The sequence below is a fragment of the Octopus bimaculoides genome, chromosome 4, assembly GCF_001194135.2.
Source record: "Octopus bimaculoides isolate UCB-OBI-ISO-001 chromosome 4, ASM119413v2, whole genome shotgun sequence".
NCBI classification, from domain to species: domain Eukaryota; kingdom Metazoa; phylum Mollusca; class Cephalopoda; order Octopoda; family Octopodidae; genus Octopus; species Octopus bimaculoides.
Window position 1 is genome coordinate 125,971,864 of NC_068984.1, and position 16,635 is coordinate 125,988,498.

Below are 16,635 nucleotides of genomic sequence, written 5' to 3' on the forward strand. Positions count from 1 at the left end.
TCTCTCTCTCTCTCTCTCTCTCTCTCTCTCTCTCTCTCTCTCTCTCTCTCTCTCTCTCTCTCTCTATCTATCTATCTATTTATCAACCATCTACTATTTATCTATCTGTCTATCTAGCATCTACTCTCTCTCTCTATCTATCTATTTCCCTCTCTATCTCTCTCTATCTATCTATCTATCTATCAACCATCTACTATTTCTCTCTCTCTCTCTCTCTCTCTCTCTCTCTATCAATCTATCTATTTATCAACCATCTACTATTTATCTATCTGTCTATCTAGCATCTACTCTCTCTCTATATATATCTATCTACCTATCTATCTATCGTCTGCCATCTGCCTATTGATCAATCGATCTGTCTGTCTATCTATATTTCTATCTTCTGTGTACTATCTGTCCATCTATATGTCATCTAGCTATCTACCATCTATCTATCTACTCTATCACCACTACCATTGCAGGGTATCCTTTATGCATACAACATCAGCCACATGGTACGTACTGTGATGAATCTACACTTGCTACTGCAGAAAGCTATGACCAAAACTGCAGTGATTGCCCTCTGTAAACTGCTTGAGCTACTCAAAGTAAGTGATTATTCTTTTTGTTTTCTGTTTCCCTCTTCTGTAACAGTCCTTCTCTCTCTCTCTCTCTCTCTTCATCTGTTTATTTGTTTGTCTATCTACCCCTCTCTCTCTCTCTCTCTCTCTGCCATTACTCTTTTACTTGTTTCAGTCATTTGACTGCGGCCATGCTGGAGCACCACCTTTAGTCGAACAAATCAACCCCATGACTTATTCTTTGTAAGCCTAGTACTTATTCTATCGGTCTCTTTTGCTGAACCGCTAAGTTACAGGGACGTAAACACACCAGTATCGGTTGTCAAGCGATGTTGGGAGGACAAATACAGACACATGCACACACACACACACACATACATATATATACATATACATATATACGACGGGCTTCTTTCAGTTTCCGTCTACCAAATCCACTCACATGGCTTTGGTCAGCCCGAGGCTATAGTAGAAGACACTTGCCCAATGTGCCACGCAGTGGGAATGAACCCGGAACCATGTGGTGGTGGTGGTAGAAACATTAGTAATAGTAGTAGTCGTCGTCGTCTTGTCATATACTCATTTTTTTTTCTTTGTGTTTTTTTTTTGTTTCAGGCCATAGAATTCACATTCCACCGCCGGACAATGTTGGTTTCAGAATCAATCAACCAGATAATCCAACATCTCAGTTACCTGGCTCTATCTGCTATAAACACAGCACGCGTAAGTCAGCAGTTTTTTGGTCCAGGTATCCAGTTTGAGGATACTTTCCTCCCACCCATCCAAACGACTTTGGAGGCCCATTAAAGGGCCATTTGTACTGCCTTCCCACCTAACTAAAAGAAAACTAAATGTGGTGACTAGTTGGTTTATGTATATAAATTACATTTGGCTTCATTCTAATGTATAGACCCCTCTTTAATATTAAACCAATGGTTAGTCCGCATCACTCCATAAGGAGCCTAGGGCCAGTTTTCTGGTTTCCCTGGCATATATATTCTTCCCTGAAAAGGACACCAATCCATCATAGAATTACTCATTTTTATCAGCCAAGTAGACTGGAGCAATGAGAAACGGAGTGTTTTGCTCAAGAACACAATACATTCTCTGTTCCAGGAATTGAAACCACAATCTTACAATCACAAGTCCAACACCCTAATCACTAAGCCATATACCTCTACAATTCAAACCAATACAGTGCTACATTACCTCTCAATAATTTACTTCTATGAAACAGGCCATTACAAGCCCTAAATGATTTTAAATTTCATCACATTATTTACAACAAAATCTACATTTATTTTATTTTTTTTTATATCAAACCGATAGATTTTGTAGTAAATAATGTGATGAAATTTAAAAGCATTTAATTGCTTGTAATTGTCTGTTTCATAGCAGTAAATCATTAAAAGGTAAATCTCCTCCAGGTGAAGATACCAGTCACTTGAGGTAATATTCCCAGACAAGCTACTTTCTAAGTCAGATATCTGTTTGATCTGATGTAATATTAAGTTACATGTGTTTTTCAAATACACAACTTGACAAATGCAGGGTGTTTAATCAAGATCTATATGAGTATGCAGTCCCAATATCTTATGTACACAGCTGGAATTTGAACACATGTTCTTTGAGATGACTAGTAGTATAAATATTTTAACCCTTCAGTCCACACCCCCCATTTATCTCTTTAATTCATCTAAGCCTCTGTGGTTATTTTATTGCAGAAAAGAATCACCCAAGACAAGAAATACAGTGAACGAAGACTCGATGTGCTGTCAGCTTTGGTTCTAGCTGAAAATGCCCTTAATGGACCGGGTAAATACCCAACAAGCTATTTTTGTTTATGTTTCTTTTTTTTTTTTTTGTTTTTACTGCTTTATAAACATAGCTACACAAGTAAGTTATTGTTGTTGGTTCCAAGCTCAGCTCTGTACAAGCTACCCTCTGACCAAGACTTTCCAGTTGTGACTGTCTAACCCTACTTTTTTTCAAGACTACACTATTCAGTGTCTCCTTTTTCTGTTTTTTTTTACAGCTAAGTGTAGTTTTTTTTGGGATTTTGTTACTATTATTAGTTTGTTTGGTATACGAGTGAGCTGATTTGACTGTGCAATTGTTTTTACAGCTAGATGTGGGACCTTCTATAACTAACCACTCAACTGTGAGCAAGTATGAGCTAGTGTCATTATTTGACTTTTTGAAACATCAGCCAACTGGTGTGAAATTTCACAAGCTCTCCTATCTAGATCTTATCAATAAAGATTCAAAATATGAAATGTAAAGCCTTCATGGTAATGTAGGATCATAAGGTCTGAAAAGGAGCTGTTAGGTTTGACACTTCTGAGAACACAAAATGATGATGACAGAGCAGTCCGTCTTTTTGTAGGGGCGCAATCAAAATTGAAGTGTTAAGATTTGAACTATTCTTAATGTGGTCAGTTAGTAGTTCCAGAACTTTAACCTCACAGTCTTTTCCGTCTGTTTTCAAAAATTCTCATTGAGACAAAAGTGACTCGTATATGTCATGTAAATAAAATATTTTTTGAAAGTTCACAGAAGGGAAATTTACAAATTACTTTTACATGTTTATATTTTACATAACCCATGCTAGCATGGAAAGCAGACGTTAAACAATGATGATGTATGTATATATATATATATATATATATATAAGAGAAATGTATTACTTTCTCATAAACTCAGAAACAGGAGGTGTGCAAGTGCACCCTCTTTTTTTTTTCTTTTTTTCTTTTTTGTCAAGTGGTAGACAATGAAAACATTTTGAAATCCTCCTAAAAACCTGGGTTTGCACCCACTAAGCAAAATTTCACTCCTGTATTTATGTACTTTCTACAATGTTACTTTTATAATTTAACTAAATGCTGCTGTTGAAAGGAACACAAGCATTTATTTTAATAACTGACATTCAAGCATTTACTTATTCATTTCACCTTGGATTGCCAAGTTTATCTTTGTACATTCTTGGCTTCATTTTCTTTTATTTTTAATCCCACACTTATATGTGCCTAAAGCAGAAGATCTCCTAAGACTGTCTGTTGGGTATTCACTCCTTGACAGAGTGACCACTCAAGTGTTCACTTTCCTTGGTAATGTCTACTCAAATATACATCCCACTCTATGTCAAACAATGTAAGAAGCCCATTAACATCTTCAAAGGGGAATCCCCAACTTTTAAGGGTATAAATAACATGGATTTCTTAACTACATTGACTCCATTCATCACTCTTTTTCCTAGGCACCAAAGAACGCATCCTGGTAGCCACCCTGGCATTATCTGTGGGTACCAAGATGGTAAGTTCATTCATTTTATTCTTAGAAATTTGGATTTTTAATGATGTATGATGTATGAAATGGATATGGTATTGTGAAACTTATGCTTTTGCTAAGACATTTTTAATACAGTATCTGAAAAAAAGACAGAATCAATTACACACACGCACACATACATACAAATAAACACTCACTCAAACACACACACACACACACACACTAACACTAATGTTTCATACCATAAATACTAAATATTTGTTTTACATTGCAGAGAGCATTTAGAGACGATGAAATCACAAGCCTCACTGAACTTCTGAAGAAATTGGAGATTATTACCAAACTTTGGGAGAGGTAAGTTCTGTATATGAATAACCATGCAATTGCACCTAGAAAGTTCCCCTTGGAGGCACAAGTCTGGATAAGCTTGTTTATGGAAGACCAGCAGTTGCCAATACACACCAGCCTCCCCTCTCCACACCACCAATGTTATCCAAGGTAAAGGGAAAGGTCACTTCAACTTGGCACCAGTTACGTTGCAATTCATATATATATATATGTATATATATATATATACACATGCATATATATTTGTATATATATATTAGTTGTAATGTACCTGAGCACTTTGTATGCACAGCAGGCTTCCTCGCTCTCAAATGTTCCACTCTCTCTTTTTCTCACTCCCTCCTAATTTCAAACATCTCACTCACTCACACACTTACAGTCTCTCTCTCTCTCTCCCTCAGTCTCAGATGTGCCACTGACTGCAGCTTCATGTACTGGCATCGTCATATCTTCCCTATATACCTCACCGACATGTTGGACAATCCATCTGATGCCCATGGACTACATGTAAGTCTTTCTCTTTTTTAAAAAAAAACTTGCTGGGGTTGAGGGAAAGGGTAGTATCTTAACAGACCATCCAAGACCAGTGTGTAGATTAGTGCTATTAATGTTCTACTTAAATTTATATATCTATTTATGTGCACACTATACATACACACACACATATATATATATATGTATATATATATATATATATATATATATCTGGATGATTTTTGTCTGTTGCTGATTTATTTCTCTGTGTTTTTTTTTTTTTGACACTACATGTTTATAAGAAATGCTTTCATGAGACAAATACTGCAGTTTAACAGGCTTTCAATATAATGTATCTATTTTTAGTATGATATTCAGATTGTTATTTTGAACTATGCGTGTATGTGTGTGTGTATATATATATAAACAAATAAGAAAGTAATATTTTAAACACAGTGTAGCTGTGAAAACAGCAGAAAGATTGAGTATTTTACCCCTATAAGACAGTGCTGACAACTTTTTCCATCTTATAAGGGTAAAATACCCAATCTTTCTGCTGTTTTCATGGCTATACTGCATTCAAAATATTACTTTCTTGTTTGTTAATAGAAAACACATTCAATGCTTCCAAAAACAAGCAAAAGTTTGTTTACTATATGTTGCTATATATATATATATATATATATATATATATATACACATATATGTATATATTGGCTCCTGTGCCGAATGTGGTTGATGCCAGTGTCCTCTGGTGCAGCCTACTGGGTTGCCAGACCTCAGTCAAACCGTCCAACCCATGCCAGTATGGAAAGCAGACATTAAACGATGATGATATGTGTGTGTGTGTGTGTGTATATATATATATATATATATATATATATATATATATATAGGCGCAGGTTGGCTGTGTAGTAAGAAGCTTGCTTCCTAACCACATGGTTGCAGATTCAGTCTCACTGCACGGAATCTTGGGCAAGTGTCTTCTATCATAGCCGCGGGCCAACCAAAGCCTTGTGAGTTAATTTTGTCAAGCTTCCTTTTCAGTTTGTAAGATAGAAATTTAAATGTATTAGAATATTTTAAAAGAAATTTAAAGTGCCTACGGGATAACTGCAAACCTACTTTTGAGCCACCCTGTATATTACAGTCAGCAGTTAACTCTTATATGGCTGCATGCTGTTTTTCATGAAATTATGTCTTAGTAGCATAATACACTTATTCAAACCATATATATAGAAATGTATTGATCTTATTAATGTTATTCCCTTTATTGTTTTTCCAGTACATGTTCGGTGCTCTAAGGGACTGTGTCATCCCTATGGATTACGTACGCCACCTCGAGACCTCTCAACACCTGAAGGACATCTTTGATAAAGAGATCCGGGATAATTTGAAAGCGGTACTTGCAACATTCTCATTATTATATAGTCGGTGGTGTTGGTAGGGGTGGTGATGTTATTGGTGTTGGTGATATTGGAGTTGTTGGTGGTGATGGTGTTGGTTTTGGTGTAGCTGTGGTGTTCTTGATGTTGTTTTTGGTGGTAGAGATGGTGTATGGACATTGTAAATGATTGTCACTGTCATACAAGCAGTGTCATTCATTTCCAATATCCAGTGAAAATATGTCTGGCCATGGAGAAATATTACCTTACTTAGAAACAGGTGAGGGTTAGCAACAGGGAGGGTATCCAACCATAGAAAATCTTCCTCAATAATCTCCATGCAAGCATGGAAAAGTAGACATTAAGTTATTGATGATGATGACGATGATGAAGACAACAACCATATGCTACTAACTACCATGATTAATGCCACCGTGTTAACTTCTATCACTACAACTAAACATTCACTGTCATCTCAATTATAACCACTTCTGATACCTCTGCCACTACTATTACTACCATCAACAACTCTACCATTCACTACCTTCACCACTCCCATCAACACCACAATAATCACCATCATCATCATTTGCATCACTATTCTCATCATCACTATTCTCATCATCACGTCCACCACTCCTACTATCACTACCATTCCGGTACCACCACCATCATCACCACCACTACCACCGTTGCTATTATCACCTGTGCAATCATTACTATCACTATTCTTGTTGCCATTACATGATGTCTCCTGTTTCTCTTCCCTCAGCATCTGATGGAACCACTGTGCCTTGCCATAGAAACTGACCTGAGATTACACATTCACTCTCACCTTCAGTTAGATGACCGTAACCCATACAAAGTTGGCCTCAAGGACCTCTCAAACTTCCTACGCCTCAGACCAATACGATTCTTTGATCAGTTCATCAATATTAAAAGTAAGTACATGATAGTAAATTGGTTTTCATATTACAGTGCCCTGGGTCATGCTTTCAAGTCTTATTACTGCTTTCCAAGTTCTAAGCTGCTTCTTGATTAACACTTAATATCTTAGATAAGTTTGTTGTTATTTAATTTTATAATTTTCTGGAAAATTGACCTCATCATTTCAGCTTATATTTACAATAAATATACCTACACTATGTTTCTTTTGGTTCAGTTTCTGATTTTTATCAGGTGTCTTATTCTTAGATGAGTACAAAAACCCTAACTGGATTCAAACTTTTATTTTTGCATGTGCCAGTGAATTAGTTAAAGGATTATACACATCCTGGAATGAAACATCTGATATCTATTTGAGATCATAATGTAGCATAGATATGAATATTGTTCTAGAAATAATAGTTTTTTTTTTTTTGTGCTTCTATTGACAATACACAGATGGTATGGGTGAATGAATAATTTTTTATTTGACTCTAATGACTCATAGGTCTTCAGGTCAAAAACAATGCAAAGAAGTGCATTGTGACCAGTGGTGTATAACAACATCCAATAGTCTAGTCAGTACCATGATATTGTGATATTATATTTTACATTTAATCAGAATTAGAGTAAGTATATTTTTACAAACTCCTACTCCACAACGATAGAGAATAGATACCAATTATAGATCCACTTTGCACACGGTGCTGGAACTAACCATTGTTTCTTGAAAATCCAGTTTCTGAGAGGACATTTATAACTTACGTTTACTGTTGTTAAATATATTAAAAATTTATAGTTTTTTTTTTACCTTTTATTTTGTTCTTTGTTTTGTCTTTACTATATTTTTAACATATACACAGATGCATGTTGCTATGCGTGTATGTATGTGTATATGTGTGTATGTATCTTCTTGCATACATGTTGTGCAGAGTCCAAATCCTCTGTAGTGTTCAGTATTTCTCTCAACAGTCCAGCAGTTATAATCACATCGTTTGTATTTCTTTTCTCATTCTCCCTCTTTTTGCTGTCTCTCCTCCTTATCCATTAGCCTATGTGGAACATTACTTGGACAAGACTTTCTACAATCTAACCACTGTCACACTCCATGACTGGAAAACTTACAGCGAGATGAAAAACATGGCTGAAGAAAAGTATGGTGTATCATTGATTGAGTCTCACTTACCAAGTCAGACTTTGGAACAGGTAAGATTATATGATTACCAACCTTTACTTTGTTAACCCTTATTGGTGAGGTCAATGTGAAATCATGCATGCTCACATGCACAAACACATATACTCACATGCATACATACACTCTTATACATGCAATCACTCACACACATGCATACATACATTCTTATACATGCAAGCTCTCACACACATGCATACTTATGTGTATGTATGAAAAATCTGCTAATCTTCCCCTCCTGATGAAAGAAGCCTGTATTACAATAATGTCTCTATGCATCCATATACTGGTTGCATATCCATGACTTTTTGCACATTCTATCTGCTAATTATGAACATTACAGCTATTACATAATTCTGAGCTCCCAGAAACTGCTGCTGAGTTAAAAAAAAACTATGCTTTCCCCCCTTAGTCGAATGTGTATATGAGTAAATGTATCGAACCTACTTCTTTTCTCATCCAGTTACACATATTGTCCTCCACTTCATCACTGTTATAATGTTTCAACTGTTTCTTTTTTACAGGGTCTGGATGTTTTAGAAATAATGAGGAATATCCATGTATTTGTCTCCAAGTACCAATACAACTTAAACAATCAGGTCAGTTGGTGCTTTATCTCTTCCACTTCCTCATATCTTTCCTTCTCTCTCTCTCTCTCTCTCTCTCTCGCCCATACACACACACACACACATACAACTTAGCATGATAACATTGATGATCATGATGGTGCACGTTTTGAAGATTGTGTAGGCACACCTGTGGGAGGTGTAGTAGTTGTATTTGTTTACCTTCCAATCACACATGGTAATATTTTCCGTTTTAAATTAATTCATCATGGTTCCCTTTCTGAAGCAGTGTTTTACAGCCAGATGTCTTTCCTGTCACCAACCTTTTTAATTTTCTATTATTACATGCAGAAATACAGTGTACCTGTTCCAAAAACTGGAGAACACACAGATCCTATGTTAAGATATTATTTTGAACTGAGGCATTTTATTGTATTTGTAGAATGAAATCTTCAGTTTCATGATTAACTCTTTAGCAAATATTCTTCCTGTTTTATGTTTAAACCAGCCAGATTCAGCCTCTCATACCTACCCTACAATGTCATTCCAAAAGAAAACAATCGCATCATTGAAATGTCAAAGCTACAAGATAATGCATGATTAATTCAAAACAATGTGAATAAATAAGCATTATCTTTGATAGAGTAATCTAAATACTAAAAGGTTAAAACTCTTTTTTTCTTTTTTTCTTTTTTGTGTTACAGATTTTCATTGAAGGCTCAAGCCACAACAAGCACTTGAACACAATCAATATACGACATATTGCAAACTCCATTAGGACACATGGTATTGGTATTATGAACACAACGGTGAGTAAACTGCCTTTGTCTTCTGTATTAGATAGAAGTTGAGGGAGAGAATAAAATTAGAATTTGGTTATTCAGAAGCATATAACCACTGGTCATAAACAGCATAAAAATATCAACCTTACAAGCTGACAAAATCACAACTGATGAAACTGGATACCTTTCCTAACACCTACCACGTTACTGAGTACTGCAGGAAAACATTGGCTAGACAGGACTTTCTTGCTTATGTTTTATGAAAGGTGATATTTCCTTGGAAGGAAACATCACCTTTCAGTGTAATTTTCCTTTCCAGTTTTTTTTTTTTACTTTTTTAGCATTCACAAGTCATTTCTGAAAGAACATTCCTCTTGTTGTATCTCCACTATTCAGTATTTCACATCTGATGTTCACAGTACCACACCTGACATCATATCAGAGTGTGCTGTATCTCTACTGTTCACTGTAAAACATCTCTCGGAGCTCTACAGTTCACTGTCTCACACCCGTGTTTACTGCTCAGTGTATCATATCTGTTGTATGTCTCATGATGGCACCTATACCAGTGGAGCGCTAAGAGCACCGTACGAGCGTGATCGTTGCCAGAGCAGCTGTCTGGCTTCCGTGCCAGTGGCAATTAAAAAGCACCATTTGAGCGTGATCATTACCAGCGTTGCCTTACTGGCACGTGAAAAGACATTCGAGCGAGGTCATTGCCAGTGCCGCTGGACTGGCTCCTGTGCAGGTGGCACGTAAAATACACCATTTTGAGTGTGGCAGTTGCCAGTACCGCCTGACTGGCCTTCGTGCCGGTGACACGTAAAAGCACCCACTACACTCTCTGAGTGGTTGGCGTTAGGAAGGGCATCCAGCTGTAGAAACTCTGCCAGATCAGATTGGAGCCTGGTGTAGCCATCTGGTTCGCAAGTCCTCGGTCAAATCGTCCAACCCATGCTAGCATGGAAAGCGGACGTTAAACGATGATGATGATATGATGTGTCTCAGTTGCATTTTTATTGTTAAGTATGTATCATCTGTTGTGTTTCTACTGTTCAGTATGTCACATCTCTTGTATCTCTAAAGTTCACTGTGCCTCTGCTATGTTTACTATACAGCGTATCACCTCTGTTATGTCTCTAATGTTCACTGTTTCCCACTTATTGTATCTTTGCTGTTCATTGTGTCACACATTGTATCTCTACTATTCAGTATGTTGCATCTATAGTATCCCTTTGTTCACTGTGTCACTCATGTTATATCTCTACTGTTCACTATGTCTCATATGTATGTTTACTGTATCACATCTATCATACATCTACAGTTCACTGTCTCACCTTTATCTTCGCTGTTCAGTGTGTCACACATGTTGTGTCTTTAGTGTTCACTATCTCCTGCCTGTTTTATTATTACTGCTCTCTATGCCAGGGGTTTTCAAACTGTGGTCTGCAGACCACAGGGAGTCCGCAAGGACAAGACAAGGGGTCCGTGGACAGCAAATACTTTTTATGGGCAATTTGATTTTATATATGTTTTTCAATCGAAATCTTTTAATTGACAATAAACCTATTTGTTAAATACTGTTAAATAAATAAATGTGAAAATATATGTTATTTTAAGCAAATATTTATGTATAAATTTCATAAGCATTTATAAAGGGGTCCCTAAGGTAAAGCCTGAAATATAAAGGGGTCTGCAAGTCAAAAAGTTTGAAAACCCCTGCTCTATGCCACCCACTGTGCTCCAGTTATTCACTAAGCCACACTTACTGTATCACCACTATTTACTGTGCTACATTGGCTCAAGCTATTATTTATTTATGCCACACCTCTACTAGTTACCATCTCACACCTGTATATTTAACATTCGCCATCGTATTTCTATTGTTTATTGTCATATTTTTCAGGTAAACTTCACATACCAGTTCCTACGTAAGAAGTTCTTCATATTCTCGCAGTTTATGTTTGATGAACACATCAAGTCACGACTGATAAAGGTACTTGATTTTTTTCATACATCTAAAGCACACACACACTCACATGTACACACACACACACACACATACATACATGCATTTACATATTCATAGGCAGTGGTGTGGCTGTGTAGTCAATAAGTTTGCTTAAACCATGTGGTCTCAGATTCAATTCCACTGTATGTCACTTTAGGCTAATATCTTCTTCTATAGCCCTGGGCTGACCAAAGCCATGTGAGTAGATTTTGGCTGACAGAAACTGAAAGAAGCCTGTCATGTGTGTGTGTGCTATTGTGTGCATGTTTGTGTGTACCCTAGGCATCATGTGATTGTTGTATATAAGCATCGTCATCATACAAGCAATGCTATTCATTTCCAATTTTCTGTAAAAACTCATCTGGCCATAGGCAAAATATTACCTTACCAGGAAACAAGCGAAAGTGAATGACAAGAAGGGCATCTGGCCATTGCAAAATCTGCTTTAACTAATTCCGTCTGACCCATGCAAGCGTGGAAAAGGAAACATTAAATGGTGAGAATGAGAATGATGATGATCTTCATACATACATGTATTCTTTCTTTCCTTGGGCTTTCAGCTCCTGATGGAACTGTAGGATCACTGTCATAAGATGCAGTGTATCCTGAGTATCTTAAAACGGGTGAAGTCTATCCTTCTCCATGTGTGAACATAGCCAATTTCTTCCAGAGAAAGAGAGAGAGAGAAGAACCAACTGTGGTACTAGACTGATACTTTATTTATCAACTTCAAAAGGAAAAACAGGCAAAGTTTATTGACAGGAAGAGCATTCATCTGTAAAACATTACCTCAATTGTAAGTCATCATCCAATCCATGCTAGCATGGAAAATCAGATGCAAAACAAGAGAAAGAAATAGATAGATTGAAATGACAAAATATGCCATGGTAATTAAGCAAAATCATCCTTATTCATTTATTTATCATCATCAACATCATCATCCGTCAACTTTTCCATGCTTCTATAGGTCATACAGAATTTGTTGAAGCAAATTTTTTATGGGCAGATACTTTCACAGACACTTTATAAGACAGGCTTCTTTCAGTTTCCTATAGTTTATGGAATATATTAAATTCAAGAAAATAGAATCTGAAAAATACATTGTTGAGAATATAAATATTATTGAATAGAATTCATGTTACCCTTCAGGACTAATTATTATCGTAATATTAAAAATCAAATGAGTAAATATAGAAATGTAATGTAATGGCCTCCTTCCATATGACTATTATTGTTACCTGAAACCTCACAAATCAGAGATGAATTGTTTGATGTTTCCATGAAGTTATGTGTTAAAAAGAATCATGCAAAGTTTTCAGAATTTATATTTTGGATGTCTTGCATTAAAGAAATCTTACCTTGTTGCGAACTCAGTAGACATGACAGCCTTTCAGCTTCACATAAAATGAATGATCATGAATTAGAAAAAATTATTTAATGGAGTAAGCTTTTGAAGTACAGCTAGTATCAATCTTAGTATAGTGTGAAGCATATGAGCTTGAGAAGATTTTCAAACTGACCATCCTTAGATGGTGTAGCTCTAAGTAAGAATTAATGCAGAGTAGAGTCAACTCTTCAGTCTTCTTGCATGAGATGACCTCTCTAGTGTTGGTGACATGTTAAAACATACATAGTACATACTGTACGATATTCACAACAACTAATTTGGATGGATTTTTCTGTTGCAGGCTGATAAATAATGATCCATCTAATGCATTCCAGCACAGCAATAAATAATGCATGCCAGCACGGACATAAAATGATGATGATGATGATTCTATAAATGAGAGAGACACAGATAGAGAGAGGTTGAAATAAATTAAGATAGATATGCACATCTTTACACATGCACATAATAAACCTTTGTTAACATGATAGATGTTATAGCATTGTACCCCTACAACAACATGCTTCTCCTATGCCCTCCCTGTTTTCTATCATTATACAATCATTCTATTGCAGGATTTGAAATTCTTCAAGGAACATCACATACACACTGACCAGAAGGTACTGTAAACATTTTGTTATCTTTGAATGTAGGGACAATGGTGAGGGAAGGCATTATTAGCCAGTGGTTTACCGGGTAGCAGGAAGCCTCTCTAGTCAGTGCATATGCTTCTTTGATTTTATTCTGAGATGTAAGCCTCAGCCCAAAGCCTACTCAGATAGTAAGATTTTTCCACACTAGTGCAAAAATCTGAAGTGCCAATCTCTAACTGTGGAAGGAGTAGACCCAGGAAGATGTGGGACAAAGTAGTAAGGAATTATCTTCAGATGTTGGGCCTCACAGAGGAGACGACAAGGGACCAAGACTCCTGGCTTTTTGCTTTACTTGAGAAGACACACCAAGCTAAGTAATACTGTGGCCATCCATACATACAGATATGTCTTCTACATCCCTCTCTCAGCCAAGTGGTCCTTTCCTTGAGGCCTTGTGGGTGCTGGCATCACATAAAAGGTGCCCATGCCAGTGCCATTTAAAATGCCCATACTGGTTCCATATAAAAAGCACTCTGGGCAGCTTCCTAGCTGGATAGTTGCTATCAAACTGTCCAATCCACAGAAAGCGGGTATTAAATGATAGTGATGATGATGATGATTGAAGTAGGTGTGCATCATCTATTATGGTGCTAGGATGGTAATGTGGTGCTACCATTGTGATGGTATGGTGCTAAGGTTGCAATACACCTTTTGCTATCATTATTCTAGACATGGGGTCTCAGGCCTTAGGCTTTTGAGAGCAGCGTATACAATGGTAATGTGCTTCATTTAAACCATTTATGCGATGATGTATGTGTGTCTGTATGTCATAAAACGAATGAGGTGATATGTGGAGAATAGGGTCAAGAGTGAGTAGGAGTAAGAGAGTTGGAGAAGGTGAGGAAAGATTAAGATTAGAACTTGATATGACACAAATTTGACCTATCTGTGGATATGTAATTGTCTGGTTTCATTTGTATTAATGTATGTGCACATGTAGTATGTGTATGTATGTGTATCAGAACTTGTATGTATTATATGCACTGATTTTGTGTGCACACATAGTGTATATATGTGTGTGTGTGTGTTGTTAATAATCACCAGAAGTTACAGAGTGACTCAAGGGTCGAGCATTTCATTGTTGGCACTTATCAAGTTTGATAAGTGCCAACACTCTAAGCACTCTGTAATTCCTTATCCAATGTTTTATAAAAATACCGTCAATTGTGAGACATGTTTCCCATTGCATTACTGAGACAAGTTACATGATATAAAGCCCTCACTTGTTTGTTTTCCTATCTTTTTCACCTTTGTACTATCCTCAACAAGCTGTGGTCTTCACATGTCCAGGATCATTATTTTAAGTGCTTTAGTTGAACTCGTTGCTAAGGAAGTGTTGAATGTGCAGATTAAGCTATCCAGTTTATTTTAGCTTCTAATGGTGGTGCTTATTGGTGGATATGTTTGGAGAGAGTGTACAGTTCCTGACAAAATTATGAACAGGCTTAAAATATGCACATACAGCTGTTCTTTCTTTTTCTGTCCCTGAACACATTGTAAATAAAGACATATTGTTTACATTCATTGTAACATACAGTGTTGGCTAACAAACTTGTATATATGATATACAGTGCATTATAACAATTGATTTTTTTTTTTCCATTATGTAATGTGTGGGTTTGATCTGTGTTTAGTTTGTGATAAGGTGAAGTATACAGTAAGTTTTGGCTGCTATATCTAGCGGTTTGAATCTTAGGCTTCTTTGTAGATTTGGTGTCATATATTTACATTGCTTAATATAGAATATAATGGCTGTTGCATTTAATGTTCTTTGATGTTATTAGTTAGAAGGGAGATAGTGGACTTTGCAAATGTTACTTTAAGTTTCTGATTGTTGTGCCAAGTTTTTTAGATGGTTAATGTAAAGCTGGAGAAGTTAGTTACCTATCTTTTAAGAAATGTGGGTAAGTGCTTTATAGTTGATTAATAAGTTTATTTGTTTATCGCTATGCAGTATCCATATGACCGAGCTGAAAAATTCAACAAAGGGATCCGCAAGCTAGGTTTGACTCCTGATGGCCAGAGCTATTTGGATCAGTTCCGTACCTTAATTACACAAATAGGTAAGTTACAATTCTACTTTCTCCTGTCCTGATATAAACTAGATGGTGAGCACCATATAGTAAGCAGTAAGGTCACAATGGCTCAGTGGTTAGAGTGTCAGGTTCACAATCACGAGGTAGTGAGTTTGATTCCTGTACTGGACAGTGCATTATTTTCTTGAGCAAGACACTTTATTTCATGTTGCTCCAGTTCACTCAGCTGTAAAAATGAGTTGTGACATCACTGGTGCCAAGCTGTATTGCCTTTCCCTTGGACAACATCATGGAGAGAGGAGACTGGTATGCATGGGTGTCTAATGGTCGTCCATAAACAACCTTGCCCGGACTTGTACCCTGGAGGGGAACTTTCTAGGTGCAATCTCATTGTCATTCATGACTAAAGGAGGGTCTTTACCCTTGAGGTCACAATGAATAGAATCTGTGAGTTTTACTTCCCTTCCTGTTCGAATGAAGCCATTATTTCATTTCCCTTTCGATGCTAACGACCCTCTGAAGCTCATGAATATCACATCATCTTCTTGCACATCTATCAGAAATCACTAAACCCTGAATCTCTTGTTTGCAGGCAACGCAATGGGTTACATCCGCATGATCCGGTCAGGTGGGTTGCATTGTTGCAGCAATGCAATTCGGTTTATCCCAGACTTAGAAGATATTGAAAGTTTTGAAGAACTCTCTACCAAAGAAGGTCTCTCTGCAGAATGTCAACTGGCTGCAAAGTAAGTTTCTGGAACATTCTTTTTGATTTCATTTTTTGTTTTTTTGACACCTCTCTCTTGCAATGTCTTCTTGTTTTTTTGTTTTTTTTTCTTTCTAACTTTTGTTTGCAATAAAGAATATCCTTTTTAACCATATTCACATTGCCAGTACCGCCTGACTGGCCTTCGTGCGGGTGACACGTAAAAGCACCCACTACACTCTCTGAGTGGTTGGCGTTAAGAAGGGCATCCAGCTGTAGAAATTCTGCCAAATCAGATTGGAGGCTGATGTTGCCATCCGGTT

At 36.8% G+C, this 16,635-nt stretch overlaps 1 protein-coding gene across 2 annotated transcripts in view; it reads left to right on the forward strand.

Annotated features, from left to right (window-relative positions):
• LOC106871553 (WASH complex subunit 4-like) overlaps nucleotides 1-16,635 on the forward strand; it is a 53,054-nt gene that overhangs the window by 26,574 nt on the left and 9,845 nt on the right. For both annotated transcript variants that reach the window (XM_052967463.1, XM_052967462.1), the window contains exons 10-24: nucleotides 462-587; nucleotides 1,176-1,283; nucleotides 2,285-2,375; nucleotides 3,817-3,872; nucleotides 4,123-4,202; nucleotides 4,598-4,703; nucleotides 5,956-6,072; nucleotides 6,828-6,996; nucleotides 8,031-8,185; nucleotides 8,696-8,770; nucleotides 9,442-9,546; nucleotides 11,426-11,515; nucleotides 13,493-13,537; nucleotides 15,525-15,633; nucleotides 16,199-16,352. In XM_052967463.1, coding sequence (XP_052823423.1) covers nucleotides 462-587; nucleotides 1,176-1,283; nucleotides 2,285-2,375; nucleotides 3,817-3,872; nucleotides 4,123-4,202; nucleotides 4,598-4,703; nucleotides 5,956-6,072; nucleotides 6,828-6,996; nucleotides 8,031-8,185; nucleotides 8,696-8,770; nucleotides 9,442-9,546; nucleotides 11,426-11,515; nucleotides 13,493-13,537; nucleotides 15,525-15,633; nucleotides 16,199-16,352 — 1,586 coding nt within the window. The remainder of the gene's footprint in view (nucleotides 1-461; nucleotides 588-1,175; nucleotides 1,284-2,284; nucleotides 2,376-3,816; nucleotides 3,873-4,122; nucleotides 4,203-4,597; nucleotides 4,704-5,955; nucleotides 6,073-6,827; nucleotides 6,997-8,030; nucleotides 8,186-8,695; nucleotides 8,771-9,441; nucleotides 9,547-11,425; nucleotides 11,516-13,492; nucleotides 13,538-15,524; nucleotides 15,634-16,198; nucleotides 16,353-16,635) is intronic.